Below are 26,829 nucleotides of genomic sequence, written 5' to 3' on the forward strand. Positions count from 1 at the left end.
AGGATAGATCCATCAGGGGCTATTAAACTTAACAGTCACTGATATAACCTCATACCTAAACCTATGGCTGCTGGTAACTGAGAAGATCTGACAGGAGTATGAAGGGACAGATTCTCAATCATGTACTATGTGACATTTTCATTAATGACTGGAAGAAAACCAAATCAGTTATAGAATTCACACGAGACAGGGTAAGCATTAAATGATGAATCCAACAAATAATTACAACAGAACAATTACTTGGAAATGAAATGCTCACTAAGCTGGACAAAAACAAACAACATGCATTTTAACAGAGCTAAATATAAGTTACACATATATGAACAAAGTATTTAACCCACATGCACAGACTGGGTGGTGAAGGAAATACCCTAGGAAGCGGAAACCCTGGAAAGATTAGGGGATCATAACAGATAATTTAAAAAGGTTAACAGAATATTTGTCACTATAATGAGGGGAATTTCAAATAGGGAGAGGAAGGTTATATTGTCCATGTATTTGGCTGTAGTGGACTGGAATACTGTGTTCAGTTTTGCTGTCTGCAGCTGAAAAACACAGCTTATCAGAAAAGGTTGTGAGATATTTTGATCCCAACCTAATTACCTACACGGGGGACAAAACTCTGATAAACAAGCTCTCAATCTAGTAAACAAAAAGTAAAAACACATAATATCTGGGAGCTGAAGATACAAATCTCCAACTAGAAATACAGTGCTTTTAATAGGGAAGGTAATTAACTATTGGAAATAAAGACTGGATGTTGTTCTAAATCAGTGGCTCTCAACCTTTTTCCTACTGGGACCCATTTGCAAAGATCCATTGCCTGTCCCAACTTGCACCCCCTGGCCCTGCCAGTGCCTGACCCCCAGTCCTCTGCCCTACCCCCACCCCCCATGCTGGTGTCCCTCACTCCCAACCCACAACCCCTCTGCTCCCCCACCCTGCCAGAGGGGCCCCCAACTGCCCCCGTCCCACTCTGGCCAGAGTGCGGTGACTGTGGCAGCTCTGGCTCACCCAGACAGCAGCAAAACAAGTATGGCCCTGGCATGGGCTGGAGGGAGGAGGAGGTGAGGCTTGTGGCTTACTCCACTGCCCTGGGCTGGGGCTGCTGCACCATGCCAGGCAGCCTGGTCATGGCCCCTCCTACCCCGAGTAGGGCCTTCCAGCCACTCCACCCCCATGAGCATGGGTACCAGTCCCAGTGCCGCTAACCTGGCCACACAGCTCTCCACCACCCCATTCCCCCACTGGAAGAGGCAGGCACCTTCCTGCCGCCCCTCTGCCCTGCCGCAGCTCATGACCCTTTGAAATACTGTTGTGACCCACTTTTGGGGCGCAACCCACGGGTTGAGAAACGCCATTCTAAATATCCTATAGTTCAAATGAGAATTAACTCAGAAGTCATCCAATCTGTTTCAAAAAAGGAGATCAGTTTAGATGATTACTTTTGGCCTATAGTGTCTGAATTTATGTGGATGGCTATGTCGTCAACTACACAAGGTTGATGGAAACATTGGATCCATGTCTTTTTTTTTTACTTTACACAGTACCATCATATTATCTGGGATTCCTTTCAATGCAATATTCTGGGCTGCTTTTTCATTTTCTCCTTCCTACTTTTGGCTTTGGTTACACAAGCATGGTTGTTATTGTGGATTTACACCAACATAAAATAACAGAATTATGTCTACCACTTTAAAAATATATAGAAACCCTTGCAGCTTCATTAAAAATACTTGAGCATCAAAGATGCATTGTTGTATACCAACCTCCCTTTGATCCTTCCTGGAGAGCTTGGATTTGAACTGCTGCTAGCATTGCTTATAGTTTCCATTCGTGAAGATTTCGATTGAGACTGCTTGCCTGCTGATGAAAGAGGCTTATTAACTGCTCCAAGAACATTGGCTGCTTTGGGCTGAAACCAAAAATATAGATTTTATTTTAAACTACATATTAGTATATTAATATCTAGTCTGAAACAACACATACCATGCTTAAAACATTCACATAAAACTGATGCACATTCTGCAGTTACAATGCCTTAATTACATGGTGCAGCTGTAAAAAACCAGTTAAACATAAAAGTTCTAACAGAAGCCAAATGGAAGTTGGTAGAGATGATCATTTTCCATGGCAGTTGGATAAAGTAGGAAGATGTTCACAAAAGGAAAAAAAAAAAAGAGAATTGTAATTTTGACTCCATGGGAATTTTGTCACTAACTTCAATAAGGTTAGAATTTCATCATCCTTGCCAAACTTTCCAAACATGGGCAGGCTGCAAATTATGCATTTATAAATACCTTCAGCTCCTACAGACTTTAAACAAGTTTGAAATGTCTGGGTTACAAATGACCAACTAGACATCAAAACATATCAAAGAACAAATTCATTCTTGCTCTTAAGCCCCCCTTCTATACGTGCAGGTAAAGACACAATTGGAACTAATTCACAATCCACACAACTGCACTTCCTGCCATGCCCCACATGAGTGGCATGAGGTGAGATTGTGGGATCATGCATTTGAACCAGTTGTGCCTTACTGCTAGTCTAGGAGGAGCCCAATCCTGGGCAGCTCCTGCATCAGCAAAAAGCAGGCTCCTGCAGCTGGGAGCCTCTTTTGCTGACAGGGCTCCCAGTTGTGGGGACCACATGCAGCCAGAACTGAATCCACACCTACTGTGGCTCTTGGTCCAGGCTGAGCCACACGCACAGCTGAGACCAAGAGCCCTGCAGCTGATGGTCTTGGTTCCAGCTGTACCCCACATGTAGCCAGGACTTAAGAATCCTATGGAGCACCCCGCAGCTAAGAGATCACAACAGCTGGAGATTGCAGCAGCTGTGATCTCCCAACCACTGCTTGGAAGGTTTATGCACCCCTGCAGGTGGGAGAGAGAACTGGCTGTGCTCCCCAGCGGCTGGGAGATAACAACAGCTGTAGTCTCTCAGTCACAGGATTACATACATGTGCAAATTAAAGTGGACTAGAAATTAGCTATAAAGGTATTACACATTTTCAAACAATTTTACAGCTGGTAGAACCTTTTTAAGGCATGATAGTTAAATCTGCAAGTCTAGATATAATATGTAGTGGAGGTCTTACAAACCAAAGTATAATTTTTCATTACTGGACCATTTGCTATTAAGCCACTCTCACCCAAGTTGACCAAAATGACTAAGAAACGGCGTAACACAACTTTTTTCAAGACTCCTGTAAATTTTTTTGTCAACATAAGGCATATAGAACAGAGGTGCTGCTTATGTTTTCACAGTTTGGGCTGGACTGAGTTCCATACTTAAAGAAATGATTTACCCTATGTGTATATAAAAAACACAGCATACCCCCTTCCAAAATTCACCATTTAGTTTGGAATATTGAACAAAGCTTTCTGAGAATGCATATATAAATCCAATTTAACACTAATCCAAATGGGTCTTTTGAAAATGTAGTAATGTACCAACCCTTTCTGTCCTGAATGATCTCAGCAGTGAAACAACATGTTCCTAAAATTTTTCATTAAAAAACCATTAAAATCTAGTATAGACAATACTTTAATTGCAACTGAGTTCCTGAATAAGTTAGCCAACACTGTTAATCTGTGATTATAGGCAGGTCCAACTTGGGTCACTCTTAATTGTGCTATGCCATTAAAGAGTATACAGCCAATCATCGGGTGAATTTGAAGGTTGCAATACTCCCTCTAAGTGGCATGAGATATAGGACTTCTGTCAATAATTCTTAGTAGCAGGATCCTCGGCATCCACTGTCACCGATTCATGACTAAAGGTTCTATGGCTACTGGTTATTTTGGGCACTGGTGTCTTGACATCATGGTGCAAGATGGAGCACTGACAGGGAGAGCTCAAGCAGGAATACACAAAAAGCCATTAAAGCACAAAGACTGTAGAACTCAGGGACTTAACTGAGCTGCAATCTTAAGACTGGAATGTAGTGCTAGATTCTCAAAAGAGGTTCCCTTCCTTAAAAACAGCCCTACTCCCTCTAGGTCAAACAGATATCTCCAGTTACATCTATCCCAACCAGCACAACATGCCCACTTCCTCCTTTGAATCCCTAAAGAGGTTCCCAATCTGTGGTATCGGTACCACCACTGGTACACAGACAACCTGTCAGTGGTATGTGTTAACAGATTTATTATAATTACTTATATGACACAAATTTACTGGTGGTACTTAAGGTTGTATCATTTTAAACTGGTGGTGCACAACCTGTCTGAGTTTGGGAACCAAAGACCTCTCCCTACCCCTTCTCTGTTAATGGCATGAAGTTGTAAAAGCAGCTTGAAATAATCAAGTTTGCTCTTGGTGACCGCAATAAAGCAGCCAGAGAATCTGGCCCTAACAGTGAATACTACATTTCTTCAAACAATTAGCATAACCACATGGTACCTTTCTTTTTGTTTGATAAAGAATTACAATTTTACTATTTTAAAATTAGTAGTAAATGAAAAAGGAAATTCTCAGCTTCTGGGTACATAACAGTAACGTGAAGGGTTAAAGCTTTAAGGGGAAATTGTAATTATCCTAAAAGCAAGAACTGCTAGCTCAGTAAAGTCGAACCCCTTGCTCTAACAATAGTTCATCATCACTACATAATGCACAATTATGATGAATGCATTATAGCTTAGTTGGTCCCAGATTAAAGACAGACATTTCCCCTTTCTTGTTTCTTTTTTCTTCATGGGTGTTCTCTATACTAAGACACATTTCTTTATTTTTGTTCTGAATTAGCTAATACCTAATGAAGAAAATTGCAACGAAGAAAATTTGCTCGTAACTCTCTCTAAAGCAATGCAAGGTGACATGCTACTTTTTAAATAAACCAAACTATTGCAGTATTCGCATTCAAAGTGTTAAAACAGCAGGCACACAATGACATCAATATAATAAAATGTTTGTTTTCCCTGCACTTAGTTTAGTTAAAAGTCTGTTTTTAAAACCCATATATGAAAGTTTTAAGATTTTAATTAAAAGACTGAGATTTGACTATCAATTTGCAGGAGAGAATTTTTCACAATTAATTTTTAACATCTCTACTTCACATCACATTATTTCCAGTTAATTCCTCATATAGTTAGATTTTTCTGTGAAAATGTTTTAGGACTCCTACATTGTTTACCCAACACATTTTCCAAAACATTTAGTGAATCTTTGCAGCATCAGGTCGTTACTACCTCTTGGCCACCCTATTTGTTGGCTACTCTTCTTTCAACCTCTTGTTTTTATTTTCTAAAAATGTAAATTCTTGCAGCAAATGCCAAGCCTTCTTTTGCGCATGCACAGCTTTTAGCTTAGGAGGGAGGTTAGTGGAAAAATAGATAATAAAACAAAACACACCTTCCCAGGAGTGAAAAAAGATTTCATTTCTGGAGGAAGATAATTTTTCGTATTACTGAAATTCTGTAAGCAAGAGAAAAAGATATCAACAAACAAATTAGGGGAGGGGAGGAAGATATATTTGCTGTTGCACTAGCCATTTTAAATATCTGAAATGATTTAAACTAGTGATGTTTCTGACCCCCTATTAAAAACACAGAACATGCAATGACCTGAGATATTACTGAAATGATTATTACTAAAAGTAATAAAAGTTACAGAGCTATTTAAATAAGACTCAAAATTACAGTTGTATATGTGACTCTTCAATGCAGTTTTGATTTGCAAAATAATCCATTTCGAACCCCAAATTATACCTTGTCAGGTTGAGTGAAATATCGCGCTGGAAGAACAGGATCTTTAGGGGATTCCAAACTGTATGTTGTACTTTTTGACATAATGATATTCATTGCTACATCACAAACTGTGTAGAGTTTCTGCAAATTACAAAATAAAAATTATTTGACATTTCAAGGTTAAAAATGGTACATACAATTAACTGTAATTTTGTTTATCTATTAATTGCATCTGTGCTGACCACTGGTAATGATTACCATCCCCTGGACTCTTAAAGTGCTCATACATTCCCCACAAAGAAAAGATGTTGAGTGTTGGATGCCAAGTACAACTATCACCACAAATTCTTGTAAAAAAAAAAAAAAAAAAGTAAGGACTAGTCAGAAGTGAGTTTTCTTTAAAATACTTTAATATGCAAAAAGCACATTGCCTATTTTCACTAACAGAGACCACCACACCAGAAGAACTCGCTTAGTTTCCAATGGATATACAAACCATACCAAATTCTTGTAAATTCCACCAACACAAAACCTTATTGTTGACTTGATACTTCTTCTGTGTAAATATAAATACCTGATTTGGATCAGCTCTCACACAGATACTTAGGATATACCTCTACAACCCAGTGCATCATTTAGATAGCCTAGTTACCTCCAAAACCAGACGCAGTTCACCCGAGTTAATATACCTATCTTGCGGACCCAAGTTAATATTATTGCACTGCAATGGATTGTGCTATGTAGTCAATCCAGTTCATTTTGAGCACTGTCCTGTATTGTGTAGACATACATTTAATGCAAAGTAGCTCACAGTATGGACATATGAACAATTTACTGCAGAGAAACAGGGGGCAAGGATTTACCGTATAACAGCAGCTCCATGGTAGCAGCCCGTATGTCCATTCTTAGCATGCAGTAAATGGAAGTTAAAATGACAGTAATTAAGCCCTCATTGAAAGAAGGCTTAAATTTGAAACCATTCTTCATACTACCTTGCAATTCTTTTGTATTACTGCAAAGGAGAAACCCACCACCTTACAAAGCTTAACTTTAAACCCATACGTATTTTATGCATATACGAAGGAAGTATTTGATGGAAGTTAATATTGAAACAAAAGTAAAATAGAAAAACCGAAGAAATTCTTTTAATTATTCAATTGAGCTTGTAAAGAAATTAGACCTCTAGGCTAGGGGCAGACATTACACATAAACTGGTTTAAACCTGTAACAAAACAAATGTTCAGTGCACATAAACCAGTTTCAAAATGGGTGAAACTGGTTTAAAGATAAACCTGGTTGAACGTAGTATCAGACTTAACTGACTTGGGAAAACCAAGTTTATGCAATGCCTGTCCCAGACCCGCTTCCTGGTTTAAGTTAAACCAGATTCCCCCAGCAACCTGGCATGCTCTCTTGGCTAGGTTCTCTGCTCCAAACAGCAGAGCTGGCCCTGCCATTCTGCTCCCTAGCCAGAGCTCCAGCAGAGACTGCATGTACAGTAAGGTCTATCTGGCTTCCCCCTTGCCCCGTTCCTCCTCACTGCTCAAGCAAGGATTCCCCGCCTCCCATTTCACACAGCACGAACTGCAGCCCCACAGACAGTAGGCACACGGTAGGCTATCTAATGCTGAGAGGTGCCTGTGTCTCCAATTTCACTAGGCCAGCCAGATAGAACAGTGTCTACTTAGGGCTTTTTGGAGCTACTCAACAGGTCAGCTGGTAATTCCTTGCTTGGATAAAGCTGTTTAAGAAGAGCTTAAACTAATGGAGAGAGGCTACTGTTTTGCTGATGGGGTGAAACACTGTTAGCAGCCCCCTGCTGGTTTGCTTACTTGTCATTTTGCTGCAGACAGTATGAAGAAGTAGGGAGGAAGATTGAAAAACTCCATAACATCAACAGATGCATGCACTGCACACACACCCTTTGCTTCAGTGCTAGCTGGGGGCTGGCAACACTCCCACCTTTTGAGCAGCTAGTGGGGAAAAGCCTGGGATGGTGTAGGCAGACCTCCCTTATCAGAGCATCCTGCCTGGGCCTGGCCACGACCCTGCCTCAGCTCAGAACTAGGGAAGGGATGGCTGCTGTAGCAGCCCCCAGCTTTTAGCCTGAGCCACTGCAGGTATGTGCCTGAATTTTCTCAATCCGCAGAGAATATCTGTGCAGATACAAACTGGTTTAGCCTAGCCAGGCTAGACTAACCTGCAAAGGTTGAATCAATTCAGGCTCAAACTTTTTGAATGTCTGTCCTTAGCCCTACTGAAATCCAGTAAAGTAACAAGACAGTTGCCACCATACAGAACATCTAATGCCATCAGTATAGTTGTACAATACACACACAACCCCCAAATCATTTTAAAATAAATGAAAAATGTTTGTTTTCTGACAGAATTGGAATTAAAAAAGAAAAAGCAGTGTGCAATAAAAAGCACATACTTCATTCATTTTGGGATCATCTGGTCCTTGAGCATCTTTTGTCTGTTTAATGTTTTCCACCATTTTTCTGATAAATGCATGACTATTATTCTCATTTTTAGCCATCAATATTTCCAATATGAACCACAGGCATCTAAGGGGGAAAAAAATTCTTCATTAAACTGCAAATGAAAGCCTCATTTTGAAAATACAATTTATTTTGGCATGGATTCATCCACCAAGCAGTTTGGCTTTTAGGAATGAATTCAACTATTATAAAGATTTGCTAGAGAAGTTGGGAAGGACTGAATGAAAATGAAATTAATGAATGTAAGAAAATGAGAAAACAGGAAGAATATTTTACTTATACAAGTGCATTGCCAATGCAATTGAGCACAATAGACAAATCGGCTAGAGACGTTTACTATTTTCACTGCATTTAAGAAATAATCACGTATTGGACAGTTTATTTTATTATCCAACTTTAAAGGTTATCATAGACCATCTCCCAAAATAATGTAAGATCACAGTAAACATGAAGCATCCAAATATTCATATCCAAGGAAATAGTCTTACTCTTTAATATCCTTAAGTTGTTCAATATCCTGGACTTTGACATAATCTGGGTCATGTGCCAGCAGGTGGATAGTATAAGGAACAACATACTCTGGCAGAAGTGACAACAGTTTTTCTGAAAGCATAAAGAAAAACAGATGCATTAGAAAACACTTTCAAGAATGTGTTTTGCCATTAAATATTGCTCTTTATTTCTACATAAATCAGCCTGCATCAATCAGCTAAATAATGCTTTGGTGGCAATAAAGAGGAGTTACTTTGTGATTACTGTGGTTCTTTAAAGACACTCTCAGCGTGGATGCTTTATGAATCTACAAGCATCACATAGGGCAACACTTTGTTTTTTCAGGGGGAGTTAGAACTATGTTGAGGCAAACTGTTTGTACAACCTGTGTCGCCTCAAACTTCTATTCACAGGGGCATAAAAAGCAGGGCAGTAACAACTCTCCCTCAGTTTCCTTACAATTTAAAGCTCATATTTCACAGAATTCCAGGGAATGGAAGACCAGTGTAGGATCCACACTGTCTGTTACATCTCAAAGAAATATAGCTACTGTAAAATAAACACCATTCGTTGATACTGTCAGTCAGAAACTCTAAGCTGATAGGTGACTAGAAAGCAGTAACTTGCAATCCAACATTCAAGCCAACAAATGCAACTATTGCAGGTCAGGCATTCTAGAAGGTGTGAGAGGTTTGCCTTGATCTGCAAACAGGTCTAACTGCCAAAGCTGTCAATATGCAAATATTACAACAATCTAAGTCTCATCCTGTATGGTCATAAATAGCATTCTGAGAAAATAGGAGTCGGCAAGATTCTTGTTCCCATCTTTGGCCATTTTCACAGGGCCTAAAGCCAAGCTGCAGAAGTGTGGCTGAGGAGAAGGCCCCAAAGACTGTTTCTGAGTGACCAAAGAATGAACCTTTGTGAATGTGACAACCAGCTTGGTCAGCAAAGTAAAGGAAGCAAGCAGTATGTCCAGCCAAACCAGTAAAGAGATTCAATTATACAGAGCACAAGGTCTGAAAAAATACATTATAAGGGAAGACCATACATTAAATAATCTAAATATACAATACCATAGCTTTGGCTTATAGTAACTTATGTAACCAAATGTATTAGGTACTTTTTTTTTTTTTTTTAACTATAATAGATATATTTTTGTTTAGATCCTTAGGTAAGTAGTTTAAAAAAAAAACAGCCTTGTTTACAGAAAACCATCAATTTTGAGGAAGAGAAAAACAGAATGATAGCAAGCAGTAGTTGATAATGGTGAAGGAAGGAAACAAGGCATTCTCCACTGCAAAAGTGCAATTTTCACCGAAACATAAATCCCAACGGACACCTTTCATGTCCACAAGAAAACTGGGTCAGTACCGTTCCAAGTTTCAGTGAAACAAAGAAATGTAAATAAAGCAATCAAAGATCATTTATTAGACTATTAGAGAACCAGCCATCTATAAATGTGGAATATGAGCAAGGGGAATTTTAGGGAACTCAGCAAATGTAAGACCTGTTGCCAATCTGTACGCCACCCTCCTCCTCTCTCTTGAGTTTCCCCAGACAGTATAGGGGAGAATCTATTTTGTACTGTCACACGCAGAGACAGACTTTGAGATAAGGGTTTGTTTTTGTGTTCTGAGGTATCTAAGCAAATAAATGTCAGGCTGTAGACCAGTTCTGGCCTCTGTTATCAGTAGCCAACCTGCAAGGTAACCTGTAATCCAGGTAACACTATCAGAAACAGGCACATGGCAGGGAGCATGGACTCATCTCCTCTGCAGTACAAAAATCAAAGACTTGGCATTACCCTGTCTTCTAACAAAGGTATAGTGGGGCACCACAGCTAGCAAATTATTGGGCCTAGAATGAATCTTTGTTGAAACTTCTCATAGATCAGGGGAGCGGAGGGGGGGGAGGGTGTGACCTTTTTGACAAATGTGCCATAAATTAGCCGATCCCTTTCCCCTGCCACATAGCTGCTTCTCTGCTTTCTGCTTCCTGCCCTCTCTGCCATCATACTGCCTGACTTCTCACCAAACTGGCATGTGCCACACAGAGAGGCTACCTGTGTCACTTGTGGCATCTGTTCCACATGTTGGATACCCCCCTCCTCCCACCCCTCGTTATAGTTATGGTAGTGTGCGAGTGATATTGTAGCTATGATGGTCCAGAAATTATACAAGAGACAAGCATTTCTTAGGGTGATGTCTTGCATTTGAAAGCACACTGAGATTTTGGAAGAGGGCCAATGTGGTGCCGATCTTCAAGAAAGGGAGGAAAGTAGACCCAGCAAACTACAGGCCCATCAGCCTGACTTTCATCCTGAGGCCATCCTTAACAGATTAGCTGAAGGCAATATCCTGAGGCATACCCAACATGGGTTTGTTGTGGGTAGGTCTTGCTTGACCAATCTCATTTCCTTTTATGACCAGGTGACTTATCACCTGAACAAGGGGGAAGAGATCAATGTCGTATACCTCGACTTTAAAAAAAGCCTTCGATCTGGGATCCCATGATCACCTCTTGGCTAAACTGGGTAACTGCGGCCTTGACATCACCACAATCTGGTGGCTGGGGAACTGGCTCCACGGTAGGACTCACAGGGCGGTGGTCAATGGGAGCCAATCGTCTTGGGTCCCACAACGCTCTGTCCTAGGGCCTGTACTATTTAACATCTTCATCAGTGATGTGGACACTCGTGTCAGAAGCGGACTGGCCAAGTTTGCCAACGACACCAAACTCTGGGTAAAGCATCCACACCTGAGAATAGGAGGGCGATCCAGGCGGATCTGGACAGACTCATGAAATGGGTGGATGAGAACCTGATGGTGTTCAGCACCAAAAAATGCAAGGTTCTCCACCTTGGGAAGAAGAACCTGCACCATGCTTACAGGCTTGGTAGTGCCATGCTGGTTAGCACTACAGATGAAAGGGACTTGGGGGTCACAGTTTCATAGTTTCTAGGGTCGGAAGGGACCCGAGTAGATCATCTAGTCTGACCCCCTGCCATGGCAGGAAAGATTACTGGGATCAAACAACCCCAGCAAGGTCTTCATCTAACCTCCTCATAAAGACCCCCGGGGCAGGAGCCAGCATCACTTCTCTTGGAAGTTGGTTCCAGATCCTAGCCGCCCTGATTGTGAAGTAGTGCTTCCTGATATCTAGCCTAAATCTTCCCTCTACCAGACCGTTATTCCTGGTCACTCCTGGCAGTGCTCGGGGAAACAGGGACTTCCCCAGTGCCTGCTGGTCCCCCCTGACTAGTTTGTAAATGGCCACTAGATCCCCCTTCAGCCTTCTCTTGCGGAGGCTGAACAGGTTCAGGTCCCGCAGCCTCTCCTCATAGGGCCTGCCCTGCTGCCCCTGATCATACGAGTGGCCCTTCTCTGGACCCTCTCCATGTTGTCCACATCCCTTTTGAAGTGCGGTGCCTAGAACTGGACACAGTACTCCAGCTGCGGCCTGACCAGTGTCGCATAGAGGGGGAGGATCACCTCTTTGGACCTGCTCAAGATGCATCTGTGGATGCATAACAAAGTACGGTTGGCCTTCCTGACTACATCCCCACACTGCCAGCCCATGTTAATCTTGGAGTCAATGATGACTCCAAGATCCTTTTCTGCCTCTGTACTGACAAGAAGGGAGTTCCCCAACCTGTAGGTATGGTGCCGGTTGTTCCTCCCCAGGTGCATCACTTTGCACTTGTCGGTGTTGAATCCCATCCTATTCTCATCCACCCACCCTTGTAACCTGTCTAGGTCCGATTGTAGCCTATTGCTCCCTTCTAGAGTGCCCACATCCCCCACATCTTGGTGTCATCAGCAAATTTGAACAGGGTGCTTTTTACCCCCTTGTCCAAGTTGCCAATGAAGATGTTGAACAGTGCGGGCCCGAGGACCAAGCCCTGCAGAACCCCACTGGCCACCTCCCTCCAGGCTGAAAACGACCCATCCACCACCACTCTCTGGGTGCGGCCCTCCAGCCAGTTGGCAACCCAATTGACTGGTGTGGGTGTTGACACCACAGTCCCCCAGTTTCTTAATGAGAACAGGGTGAGAGACAGTGTCGAAGGCCCTCCAAAGGTCCCGGAAGACTATGTCCACTGCTACCCCTGCTTCTAATGATTTGGTGATTCGACCATAGAAGGCCACCAGGTTGGTCTGACAGGACGTGCCACTGATGAACCCATGTTGGTTGCCCCTAAGCATGAAATCCCCTGCTGGCCCCCCGTGGATGTGTGCCAGCATAATTTTCTCGAACAGCTTGCCTAGGATTGAAGTAAGACCAACTGGCCTATAGTTTCCCAGGTCCTCCTTCTTCCCCTTTTTGAAGATGGGAACCACGTTGGCCCTCTTCCAGTCCTCTGGCACTACACCAGAGCACCACGTGTGCTCGTAAAGCTGTGTCAGAGGTCCTGCAATGACCTCAGCCAATTCCTTTAGTACTCTAGGGTGGAGATCGTCTGGACCAGCTGACTTGAATACATCCAGTCCCTCCAAAAGCTCCCTAATTAGTTCCTCACTAACCCTTGGCCTAGGTGTGCCTCCTCTGGGGCCTGAGGGGGGCCCTGGTCCCTGCTTAGGAAGATGGAAGCAAAGAAATAGTTAAATATGTTGGCTTTGTTGTCTGGTGTGATGACCAAATTTCCTAACGTGTCTTGCAGGGGCCCCACATTACCCAGAACCTTCTTTTTACCCCCTATGTATTTAAAGAAGGACTTCTTATTGTCCTTAATCCAGGAAGCTAGACGCAGTTCCATCTCTGCCTTGGCCTTCCTGACTGCCCCCCTACATCACCGTTGACAACAGGATGAACACGAGCCTTCAGTGTGATGCTGCGGCTACTAAAGCGAGCAAAACACTGGCTTGCATCTATAGATGCTTCTCAAGCAGATCCGAGGACGTCATTCTCCTGCTGTATTCAGCCTTGGTGAGGCTGAAGCTGGAGTACTGCATCCAGTTTTGGGCTCCGCAATACAAAAAGAATGTGGAGAAGCACGAGAGGTTGCAGAGGAGAGCCACGCACATGATCAGAGATCAGGAAAACAGACCTTATGATGAAAGGCTGAGAGCAATTGGGGTATTTAGCCTGGAAAAGCACAGGCCCAGGGGTGATCTGATGGCCAGGTATAAGTTTATCAGGGGTGCTCATCAGGATCTGGTGAAACAACTGTTCACCAGACCACCCCAAGGGATAACAAGATCGAACAGTCACAAACTCCACTGTGACCGGTTCAGGCTGGACATAAGAAAAGAACTTCTTCACTGTCTGGGCCCCCAAAGTTTGGAACAGACTGCCACCTGAGGCGGTCCAAGCACCCACTCTGAATGCCTTCAAAACACATTTGGATGTTTATCTTGCTAGGATCCTATGACCCCTGCCGACTTCCTGCCCTTGGGGTAGGGGGCTGGACTCTATGATCCGGGGCCCTTCCAGCCCAAATGTCTATGAAATCTATGAAATTTTAATGCCATTGTTGGGAAGAGCTGAGAGAGCCAGATTTCTAACTCATGTATGAAAAATCCCATTTGAATGACTCAAATATCTGCTGCCAAAATGTTTAAATTGGAAATCAAAATATTTTCATGTGTGTTAAATGTATCTGTCAAAAGAACATTATAGGCACACAGGCTATTTTAAATAGAATAACTAGGGTAGACCTAGATTAAACAGAAAATGTTCTCATAAAAAACCCAAGCCATGTCATTAAAAACATCCTTCCTCAGCCCAAAACCACAAAAAACACCAGACTCTTCAATGTGTCCCAAATGATAAGTTATTTGGGATCATTATCAACTTAGGGAAATTCAAGATTGACAGATGTCCAGAGAACACAATTTTAAGTCCCAAACCTGCACATTTAGAGATGGTCAGGTACCACAGCCTTTTCGTATGGTGCAATATGAAAAGGCAATCTCTCAAACATACAGAACCCAAAAGATGGAGGGCTTTGAAGATAAAATTAATACTAGTGTATTTCAAGATTCGAAGAATACTGGTAGACCTGGGAGAGCAAAGCATGCTCAGGAACAGCCCGAGTGGGACATGACACTGTTCTAGTGTACACATGCAATAATGGGGTTTAGGAAATGTATTGTTTTGGCTCAGTGAAGACCTCAGATTGAGAGCTGAATGTTACCAATGTAATGATGACTTTACAATTCTAGATGCATCACTATTTAATTCATAGAGAAAACAGGGCACAGTGGCATCTTATGGCATTTTTATATATGGAAGCGCCATAGCACCCAGTGCTTTGAAAAACACCCGGTGTTGTGTCGCTTGCAGTTGTATAAGCAGCAAAATGTGTCAGTGCTGAGAAAATGGTGGCAGCACATTTTTGAACTAGAACACACAGAAGGTGTTTTAGTTTAAAAGCATACCACCACTCTCTGCGCGCTGACGTGCATTTTGCCAGTTATACAACCGCATGGGTTACAACACAGTTTACATCAGCTCACATGTGGAGCAGACTTGATTAGTTGAGTCTGCTCCAAAGTGGTGGATCTCCAGTGCATTGTGGGACAAAAAGATATGTGTATAAATGCTTTCAGAGGCCGCCTGGCTTGGAGAGGCCTGATCTTTCGCAGGCAACAACCTACTTAGTCTGTACATAACAGCAGTGCATTAGCATCTGACAGACATCTTCAAATTAACAAACTTCTATAATGGTCATTTGAGATAAGCCTTCCAACGAACAAGGAATTGCTGAACCGTACACTCTAAGGCCTCTCAAGGAAAAATAACAGACATCTATCCATTAAAGAGATTGCAATTGTGTCAACAAAATTTATAACAGAACCAAATTTACTGGCAACATGGGAAAAAAATGGTCTTTTTTGGCATTTGCATCAACAGAGCAAGCCAGATGTTTGTGTTCAGTATGGTATGAAGATTGCGTCCAGATTCTAAGAAGATTACATGGACCAGAAAAGATGGGTCTTGATTCTGACTGGTGTGTGGGGAGCTGTAAACCAGTCATAGGTTGTTTTGGTTGACCTTTACTATTAGTGTCATAGATTTCATAGCTATTAGGGCTAGAAGGGACCTCGGAAGTTCATCAAGTCCAGCCCCCCACCCAAAGGGCAGGAAGTCAGCTGGGGTCACAGGATCCCAGCAAGATAAGCATCCAATTTACTCTTGAAGGTGTTCAATGTAGGTGACTGAACCACCTCCGATGGCAGGCTGTTCCAAACCTTGGGGGCTCAGACAGTAAAGAAATTCTTCCTTATGTCCAGCCTGAAATGGTCTCTCAGTAGTTTATGACCGTTCAACCTCGTCATCTCTTGGGGCGCTCTGGTGAACAAATGTCCCCCCAGATACTGGTGGTCACCCCTGATAAACTTATAGCTGGCCATCAGATCACCCCCGAGCCTGCGCTTTTCCAGGCTAAAGAGCCCCATGGCTCTCAGCCTGTCATCGTAAGGTCTGTTTTCCTGACCTCTGATCATGCACTCTCTCAAGCTTCTCCACATCCTTTTTGAATTGTGGGGCCCAGAACTAGGCACAGTACTCCAGTATACATACTTATCTCCCTACCCATTTTTTAACGTGGACTTACTTTTACATTTCTTGATCTCAACTATATACTTTCCATTAAAGTTTTGAAACAGATTTTCAACCTTAAAGATGCTGGCTTTAAAATTTCTTTAAGACAGTAACGTTTTTTTAAACATTTCAGAAATTGCTCTAGACAGAGCTAAACTCTCCACAAAATACTCCCAAAGGTTTTTTATTTCCTTCATCCTTGTCTGAGTGCATGAGAGGCTGCTCTGATAAAAATCTTAAAAAGCCTACAAAACACTATCTGAATTTATTTTCCAAGAATAATATTAGACTGACATTACTTATTAATACTGTACATAATATTCAAATTGTAAATAAATACATCTTCCTAAATTAGCCAAAAAGTTCAAGTCTCCACTGAACCCAACATTAGAGTTAGTTAATCTGTGGCCAAAAGAGGGCTTACTTGGTTTAACAAAGAACAAGCCAAGAGCCATTAGGAAACTGTCATAGAAATGACATTTAACTGCTCTTGCAAAAATTGCCTTTAACTGTCCCCAGAATAACGTATTTTGAGATAAGTTAATTTATGGACATCTTCATATGGATTTATTTTGTTTTTATAATGTGACAAGAAGCAAAACTAGGTTTTGCAACAGAAAGCAAGTTACAGCCTCAACTAGTTTGCCTCTGTAGCAGGGGACTCCTACCTCTGCTATTGGAGGTGAGCGAGTGCAATGCCACAGGGAGGCTAGCTGCAATAGGGTAAGCCTGTTAACAGGAGATAGGCAAGAGGTATAGCTTGTAAAAAAAAGGCAGGCCAGAGTAATAAAAGCCTGCTAATTGGGAAACTGAACCTGGCTCTGAAGACTGGAGATCAGGTCACCAAAAGGGGAAATGGAAGGACTATATAAGCCTGTCCCAGGGCTAGAGTCTCACCTTGGCCCACATACTGACCAGAAAAGCAGCTCTATAGAAAGCAGTATACAGAGATAAATTATGTTTTGTTTTGCTTTGGGTTAATAGTGCCAGCAGGCCTGAGGAAGGGAGTAGAGTGAGTCTGCAAGGTTCAAGGTGACTATAGGGGAGGAGGAGATGGACCTAAGTGCTGTAAAGGTGGGTGCCAGTGAGGCACCTGACATTGTGACACTGTGGTCCTATGGCAACACGCGGTGAGGGAGAGCCAGGGGACCAGCACAGTAAGGCAGGCACCCAGAAGGGCTGGAACCCCCCAAAAAGCAAAGAGAGAGAGAGAGAGCCCTGCTCAGGTTAGGGTATGAGAACTGGGAAGACTGGCAGCCTAGTGATGAGCAGGGTGAAACAAGGCACCAAAGGCTCAACACTGGTTCTCTGAAGGTAGTTTCTTAAAATATGTTAATCTAAACATCACAGCAAGGGAGGCCAGAGGGTGAGGCCATACTGGGAGAGCTGGAGTAGGAGATAGGGTATAGTATGGCCACCAGGGGGTCCTCTGGCCACCCTGGGAAGCATTACATATTACACTCTTCATAATGATTCACAAATATATCAAGGACAGAATCAACATGGCATTTCGGAAAAGGAACAGCACTTTTACATTTGCCCAGAACTGGACAACATAACAGTAACTGTCAATCACAATTTGAAACAAAACCTTTACGCTATTAAATAGTGAACCAAAATCTATCACTGATACTTCACTCATAATGCTAATAAGAATAATTCAATTCAACTGTGGTATGTGAACATAAGCATGTAAACTGTTAGCATAAAACTGACCTAAATAGCTACATAACTAACCAAAAAAATTAAAAAACTTCATTCAGGGACATTTAAAAAAATTGGAATGGTAATATTTGTGTTCTCTTTCAATAGCTGAGCTTTTAAATGAAATGAATTACAAATTCAGAATCACATTTCAGAACAGAAATGCAGAGCAGATCAGTCAATATTTATATACCCTCTTTAGGGTATGCACTGAAAACTAGCACATTTCTATTTGTACTTGCTAAGAACTACTTCTATTATCATCTTACCGCTAACTGCTGCATGCTGCTTCAGATACTCCCTTCTCACATTTATGTTTTTCACAAGGCACTGCCGAGCATGAGCTCTCCTTTCCTTCACTGGATCTTTTGCACACAGTGCACAAATGGCCATATATTCAAGTGGTAATCGTAGTCTGGAAAGACCTTTGTGGAGCTTCTGAGCAAATATCTGTCTCACTTGATAACACTCATCCTGGGGGCGGGAGAGAGGGAAAGAAAGAGCATAAAAATATTTAACTTGTCTGTATATAATACAAACCACTAGAAGATAAGCATAAAATGTGTGAACAAGGATATCAAGAACATTTTCAGCCTCTTCAGCAATAAAGGCCATCCTGTCGGGGGTGGGGGGGTGTCTTTTTACAGAATTCAGTAGGATTCTAATGAATTCATCATGAACAGGAAATCCACTTAAGGACAAGAGAAATGTTAAATAAAGACTACATGGTTGAATGAATTCCCAAAACATTACATCTTATTTCAAAGTATTCAAACATGTGCCTAAGTAATGAAGCACCTGAGCACTGCCACCGGGACAGGAGGTGCTTGCTAAATTTTAAGTACAATCTCAAGGACCTTGCTTAACCAGGAGCTAAGTAAATACCCTCACTGAAATTATATAGCCTTTATTAGTAGCTTTAAAAAAAATCTGCTTAGAGACATAGAACCTGCACCCCCCCCTCCAAAGTAACCACTGCTTTACTTTTAGCATGACACACCCTTGTACAAAACACAGCACACGCCCAAAAGAGGGACTGCTTGACCCAGCTCCTCAGTGTCTGTATAGCTCTTGGAAGACAAGGTTCTTTGGGTAAATCTGATTTTTATTAGACCAACTATTTAGTCTAATAGTTGGTTTAATAAAAGACATCGGATTTACCCAAAGAACCTTATCTGTCTATGTCCTTAGATGAACACAAGACCCCAGACAGGTGATCATCCAACCTCCTCTTGAATTTGCTCAAGGTAGGGGCGAGGACCACTTCCCTGGGAAGTTCCTGCCCAGCCCAGCCCAGCCCTGATTTGGCTGCCAAGGGAAAAGAGGGCATGGCCCAGCCTGGTTCAGTTGTGCAAAAAGAAGGTGGTGTGAGAATCTGGCAGCAGGAGAGGATGGCAGTATTAACGGTCACTGCTCCCCCACTGCAAAATGTCTTGATCTAATGGGGAGCCCTGTGGGCCAGATGCAGTGGCTTCGGCACAGGCCAAAGGTTAAGCACCCCTGTTGTAAGCCATTAATAAGAACACAAGAGAAAAATGCAAGTGTAATCCTAAGATATATTGCCAAGGTATTTCCATTAGAGACACAGAAATATCAATGTCATTGTACAGTACAAGACACTGCTAAGACTTCATCTGGAATACTATGTAAAATCCCAGCCAACCATGTTCAAGAAATATTAATTCAAACTGCAGCAGGAAGAGAGAAAGACTATTAAATAAGATCTAGACCAGTGTTTTTCAACCTCTGCAGACTATGTCTAAAGGGTCTGCAAAGGATAACAATAATCAATAAAAAATCTGAATACGCACACTTACCGTTCAAAGGGGCTGGCACCTTCATTCAAAATTTTCAAAGGGGTTTGCAAATGAAAAAAGGTTGAAAGACACTGATCTAGACTATTATGAGAGCCTCTCCTACAAGAGGAAGCTAAAAGTGCAAAGCTAAATGAGCTTGATTTTTTTAGTTTAGTCTCCCATAAAAAAAAGGCTGTGGGATAGAAGGAATACAACTGCTTGCTATTACTGCACTGTAGGCAGGATAGGGATGAAAGAGCAGTTGCCAGATACAGAGATGACTGAGTTTAATGGATAATATAGAAAAACTAAGGGCCCAGTCCTGTTCCATCTATAACGTGCCTAGGTGGCCATAAGTGCAATCCTAGGCCACTCTGAATCCCTGAAAAACAATTCAAAAGGTGGATGGGTCCTCCTCCTGCTTGCTTTTGTTTTACTTGGTCTTAAGGCTAAGATGATGATGCATTATAAAAAAAATAGACACCTTAACAGTTTTTCCAGGATCTGAGGAGAGTAAAATTCTATCACACTTTGGCACATAGTAGGTGGGTGGAATAGGATCTAGCCTTAAGATCTCAGGAACATTATTAAGAGTTATTTAGGTCAAGTTAAACAGATGTAATCTCCTGCATGGACATATAAACTAGTATAAGAATAACTTTTTCATCTTAATCTAAACCCCTTCCAAAGCAACATGAGCCAAACTTAAAAAGGCATTCTTATACTGGAACAGTGTGCCCTGCAGGATTTATACTGGCTGAAGTCCATCAGTTTAAATTAACAAATTTGTTTTCACTCCTCACTAATATGTAAACAACTTGGAGGAGTTTGAGTGGACTGCAATTAGCAAACAGTCTTGGACTATTAATGCCAAGTTAGTAAATTTTAAATAATACATTTAAAGGGCAGGAAAATCTAAGTTTTTTGGTTTCTTACACTTGAGCCAGAGAAATATTTTAAGATGTGTGGGAGCTGCACTGCTGAAGCCATCCTAACAGTAAATCCATTACTAAGCATTTTCCTAATTTACAAAAGCCTGAAAAGCAAGAGTGTTTTGCAGGCTTCCTAAGCTATGCAGGAAGGGACTTCAAATCTAAAATTTCCTTTATTTTCTGCAAATAATACAACAGAAAAGAAGATTCCCCATCTGTACTGATATTCTGAATATGGCAATCTTCCTTTCCCCTGGACTAAAAAATAAAACCAAAGGGAGTGACCTCCTCTCCCCACTGCAACTGTGACTTCCCCCTCCCATCTCATTCAGGGTCTGCAAGAAAACAACTTTCTTCTGTGGACTCTGAAGCATGTCAACATGGAACTCCTGCGAGACAAAGAATCAGTGGTCTTCATAAGAGTCAGCATAACCAAGGGCATTGTTCTGACATTCCTAACTTCATTATCTAATTGGAATATGGGAAATAGGGAGAGGTTGGGAAAAAAAAAAACAACTCAAAAAACCATCTTCAGTGTCAAGGACCTTTAAATGATCTAACACACTGTCTACTTGCTCTAGATCAGTGATTTTCAAAGTGGCAGTCCACAGACTGGTGCCAGTCTGCGAGCCACCAGTTGCCGGTCCACAGCGAGTTGCCAGGAAAGAAAGAAATATATTTTCAGAAACATAACACTGTTGTGTCATAGCGCCACAGTTCATAGGTTTCAACAGTCCAGGTGACATCACGTCATGAGAGGTGAGGAAAGAGAAAGAAACAGCAGGTTGCACATTTGTGTAGCACTGTTAAACACAGTTGCTGCCACCAGCTGAACTGGGCACTGGTCCCTGGCCCACTGGAAAAAAAAATTGCTGGTCCGCCACATCAGATAGTTTGATAAGCACTGCTCTAGTTCACTACCAGAGACTCCTTTATTGCATTTAGGTCACCCAATGAGGAAGCTAACATTTGAAAAGTGTTGTGGATCTCATTCTTGCAACAAAAAATAGAAGACTTCTCAGAATTACATGGAAATATTATTAATATTTGTAATATTGAGGGCAAGGTAAAATTGGGAGTCTCAGAATGTTCAGAACTTTAAGTTAGGCCACAGGCCAGTTGTACATGTATGTAATTAACAGATGCACATAAGCCATTTCCCGTCCCACCCAAGTTCAACCCCTCTTCAGCCCATTTTCTTACATTTATGGCTAATGCACACAGTTGGTATTGTTCTAATGTGATGATTTCATGGTAACAGGGTTCCTGGGCCAGTTTCACAATAGCACTACCAGCAGCCAGCCTCAAGCGGGACATGTCAGGTTTACTGAAAAACAGAGATAGATGGGTTAAATCAGTGCAAAATTATTTACCACTATTTCCTTAATAGAATCAGCTGTCATCAGATTTCTGCTGCAAACCGTTTCTTCTCCATCATGCAGAAAAACTACTACTGAGGAAAAAAGGAGGAATCAGCATGGCCATTGCTTCCTTGTAGCTGTTATATGAAGAGAATTAGCTTTCAGATTCAGGACAATATAATTATAGCGCATTAGAGCATACCTATTTCCTCTGACATTTTTCTGCAGAAATAATGTGTCAAATATGATCTGTTCTGAAAAATCTGCCTGGAAATATAACCTTTTTGACTTATGCATGTGTACTAACCTATGCAAGCAGAAACGCATCCCCTCCTGTTCTGTATTAGTGATCTATATACAGACCCCAAATTTCCCTGTTCTATGAACCTACATGGATTTGATGAATCAAACCCACTCATTTTTGGGGTATTACTATTTGGGTTACTTCCATATCAAAAGATTTATTAGGAAAATAATCTTAATTTATTTGGATGGATCCAAAGGAAACATGGATGGATTTTTAGTATATTGGGTGTTCCCATAGTTACGACATACAGTATTTACTTACATTCCCCTTCTCGCCCACAAATCACCCTTCCAAGTTGGGGTGCACGCCTTAAGCAAGAAAGCTGATTTTCCTTTGCTGTAACTGAAGGCAGGAGAAATCGAGCACAGCATCTATATGCTTCTAATGGTTACCAAGACAGCTGCCACTTTTCTGTGGCGCAGCAAGCAGAAAGGGTAGAGTCCAGTATTAATCCTCTTATAGTCACTAACTGAAGAACTGAGCTGGCTCAGGACAAATTAGTTCCTGCATGAAGAGGATCTTAATGACGCTTGCAGTGTGGAACCAATTATTTAGAAAACCTTTTATACTAAAGGATATAACAGTCTTGCTACTATCCTTGCACGGACATGGGGCCGTGGGGCCGAGCTTTGTTGATATCCTGCCACACCCAGACTCTCTCATAGGATGTCACACTTCCTGGACACACCATTTGCAGGAGGACTTCTACGTCACATAGTTGGCAGCAACCCTGGAAAAATCTTTTCCCCTACATTCTGCCTACATCCTATTTGGAGGCATGTGGCATGCAAGAAAATACGGTAAGAGTATCAAGAAATTTCCACATCTGATATCTGCAAACCAACACTCACCCAATTTGGCACATGCTTACAGGCAACAGCTTGGAGTGACTCTACACTGGCCATCCAGAAACACTGCATGCTAAGGGAAGCGTGGGCACCCTCTGCCGGGTGGCCATGTGCTGGGTGCCTGGCTGTGTTGCCTCCTCACTAACCTTGAAATCCCCTGTGCATTTTCAGGTTTCAAGTAAGTCATATGTGATCATGAGATAGGGCCTGATTTTCCCCATGCTGACTGGAGGGGGAAAAGCCTCATCTTATAATCAAGTAGATTCGGTAGATTCTATACCTGGAAAATTATAACAAATTATACAAATTGTGATTAGGTCAGCTCACCTAGACAGGTTACAAGGGTGGGCGGATGAGAATAGGATGGGATTCAACACAGACAAGTGCAAGGTGATGCATCTGGGGAGGAACAACTGGCACCATACCTACAGGTTGGGGAACTCCCTTCTTGTCAGTACAGAGGCAGAAAAGGATCTTGGAATCATCATTGACTCCAAGGTGAACATGGGTCAGCAGTGTGGGGATGAAGTCAGGAAGGCCAACCGTACCTTGTCATGCATCCACAGATGCATCTCGAGCAGGTCCAAGGAGGTGATACTCCCCTCTATGCGACACTGGTCAGGCCGCAGCTGGAGTACTGCGTCCAGTTCTAGGCGCCATACTTCAAAAGGGATGTGGACAGCATTGAGAGGGTCCAGAGGAGGGCCACTCGTATGATCAGGGGGCAGCAGGGCAGGCCCTATGAGGAGAGGCTACGGGACCTGAACCTGTTCAGCCTCCGCAAGAGAAGGCTGAGGGGGGATATAGTAGCCTGTTACAAACTAGTCAGGGAGGGATCAGCAGGCATTGGGGAGTCCCTGTTCCCCTGAGCACTAACAGGAGTGACCAGGAATAACGGTCACAAGCTGGGAGAGGGTAGGTTTAGGTTAGATATCAGGAGGCGCTACTTCACAGTCAGGGCGGCTAGGGCCTGGAACCAACTTCCAAGAGAAGTGGTGCAGGCTCCTACCCTGGGGGGTTTTAAGAGGAGGTTAGATGAACACCTCGCTGGGGTCATTTGACCCCAGTACTCTTTCCTGCCATGGCAGGGGGTCGGACTAGATGATCTGCTCAGGTCCCTTCCGACCCTAGAACCTATGAAACTATCCCCACAACATGCAGGATTTCTGGCCAGCACATGTTGAGCAACATTCCCTCTAAGGTGTAGCAATCCGTGAGCACACCTCTTTGGTCTGTGAACACGCCACTTCAGTTCTACCTCCCCCTTTCGCTAAGCCTGGATCCAGACTATGCTAAGCCTAATAGACTAGAATCCTCATGTAATGGATCCTCATGCAATGGATTTTACAATAAGACTTCAAACACAAGACTGGGGGTTGGGGAGCAGACCAGTTCCCTGGAGCCAGTAATGGGAAAATCCCCATCCATGATGCAGAAATCTTATGTCATGGTTAGACAAAGTGCTTTGGGTAACTGATATACTTTACCCAAAGCACCTTGTCTATCTATGTGTTTAGGCAAACACAGTTGTAACCAGCACCCCCAAACTACATCATGGTTAGGAACGATTCCTTGCACCTGCTCCTTTTCCTCTGATGCAGACCCAGGTTCTGCATCATCCTGCTCTACCCCGCACACCTGAGATCTGGGGAAGCCAAGTTCTGCACGTGTCCCTGCTCCGGGAACGAGGAGACACATGGACTCCAGGCTGGTGAGTGGACCAGTTCCCGGAGCTGACAGAGCCCAGCTCCTGCCCCTGCCTCACCTCCGGGAGTGAAGAGGTACATGGCCTCAGGGCTGGGGAGTGAAGCAGTTACCCAGCACCTGCAGAACCTGAGCCAGCCCCAGCCCCCACCTCACCTCTGGGAGCAAGGAGGCATACAGCTTCGGGGCTGGGGAGTGAAGCGGTTTCCCGGCGGCAGACCCCAGCTCCCGCGCCCATAAGTGAGGAGGCACTCCAGGAATGAGGAGAGACCATGCCAGCACCTAGCCCTCACCTCACTTTGCAGTGCTGCAGCCCAGCTCCCCCCCAAGTAGGTGTGCTGTGTTAATAAGTTAGTGCATGGCACTGTATTAAATTGTTCATGGCCGCGCATGCGCACACCTTGAAGGGAAACTTGGTGTTGAGTCATCTGAACTACTGCCCCAGATATGGGTGCTAGAGCAGCTCATTACATGCTGCCAGCCTGGCTGGGTCCCTGTGTGCCAGGGTGCTCCAGCAACTGCTGCTGGGGCAGCAGCTCAGAGCAACTCAGCATGTGCTGGCCAGAAACCCCACACACTGCAGGGAAGGTGCCTGTTGGGTGCCTGCCAGGTCATTTCAAGCTGTGCGCAAGCAGCCTAGCCAGCACGTGCTGAGTTGCTTCAGCACTCACCAGCCAAACAGCAGCCAAGAGTGACCCAGTCACCTGCCTGCCAGGCACCCAGCATGCTGTGGGGAGGAGCTGGCCAGGCATGTAGCAGGGAGGGACGCTGCAGGGGCCAGCTAGCTCAAGCAGCAAGGAAGAGGGACCCCAGTCAGCACACAGAAGGGACGGACCCCCCCCATGGACTGGACAGCAATGAGGGAGAAGTAACCCCTAGGGGCCAGCATACTGCAGGGAGGGACCTGACTGAAGTGACAAGGGAATAGCATGTGGCAAGGGACCCAATGCTCCAAACTACAGTAGGGAAGGATCCAGCATGCAGCAAGACTCCCAGCAGTGGCATCAAGGGATCTAGCACATGGCAAGGCTCCTGGAAGTAGAAGCAAGAGACCCAGCATAAGGCAAGGCCCTCAGGATGCAGTGGCAAAGGACCTGGCAGCAGCAACAAGAAACCCAGAACACATATCCTGATGAGAGATCCAGCACATGACAAGGGTCCCAGTATGAGCATGCCAGCAAGGAATATAGCACCCAGTAATGCTCCAGGCAGTAGCGCTGTGTGAAGTTTTGACAGCCGCTTCATTTCGGTGGTGTTTTGGGCAGTTTCAGTGACCAAAACACCAAATCTGAATTGAAATGGAAGGCTCAGAAACATCTCTGAAGTGAAACGAGGCATGCAAAATGTTTTGGATATGTTTCCAAAAGTTTTGGCATTTTGGAACCAGGCTTGCAGGGAAACAGCTGTACACTGCTGCCCTGCCACCCGACTTGGCTCCACAGACAGCAGAGATCTGCACCAGGGGTCTCCTCACTGCCGCTGCCCACCCTGTGCTGCCCCAGCAATGCAGAGCTGCACAGGGCAGGAAGCAGCATTGAGGAGACCCTGGCACAGAACCCTGCTCCCTGCAGAGCCAGGTCGCATGGCAGGGCAGTGCTGGTCACTGCCACGTGACCTGGCTCCACAGGGAGCAGAGATTCAGGGTTGCACAGGGTGTGCAGCGGCACTGAGGAGACCCCAACGCAGATCTCTGCTCCTTGTGGAGCCAGATAATGCGGCAAGGCAGTGCTGGTCCCTGCCACGTGACCTGGCTCCTCAAGAAGCAGAGATCTGGGGATGAACAGGATGGCAGTGGTGGCGAGATGACCCTGGCATGGATCCAAGGACATTGTATAGCTTGCTGAGGGTGCAATCCATACAATCTTCCAGATAGTTACTGAAGATACTGAACAAAACCGGCCCCAGGACTGACCCCTGGCACACTCCACCTGATACTGGCTGCCAAC

General features: G+C 43.6%; 1 protein-coding gene across 5 annotated transcripts in view; it reads right to left on the minus strand.

Annotated features, from left to right (window-relative positions):
• The window catches only part of PDS5B (PDS5 cohesin associated factor B), a 184,388-nt gene that overhangs the window by 13,687 nt on the left and 143,872 nt on the right, over positions 1 to 26,829 (minus strand). For all 5 annotated transcript variants that reach the window (XM_090027770.1, XM_090027779.1, XM_090027787.1 and 2 more), the window contains exons 24-30: positions 21,867 to 21,990; positions 18,205 to 18,409; positions 8,680 to 8,794; positions 8,125 to 8,257; positions 5,712 to 5,831; positions 5,356 to 5,418; positions 1,770 to 1,915 (exon numbers count right to left, since the gene is read on the minus strand). In XM_090027770.1, the coding sequence (XP_089883896.1) occupies positions 1,770 to 1,915; positions 5,356 to 5,418; positions 5,712 to 5,831; positions 8,125 to 8,257; positions 8,680 to 8,794; positions 18,205 to 18,409; positions 21,867 to 21,990 (906 nt within the window). The remainder of the gene's footprint in view (positions 1 to 1,769; positions 1,916 to 5,355; positions 5,419 to 5,711; positions 5,832 to 8,124; positions 8,258 to 8,679; positions 8,795 to 18,204; positions 18,410 to 21,866; positions 21,991 to 26,829) is intronic.

Source organism: Crocodylus siamensis, chromosome 1 (genome assembly GCF_052110815.1).
Source record: "Crocodylus siamensis isolate JL-2025a chromosome 1, ASM5211081v1, whole genome shotgun sequence".
Lineage (NCBI taxonomy): Eukaryota > Metazoa > Chordata > Crocodylia > Crocodylidae > Crocodylus > Crocodylus siamensis.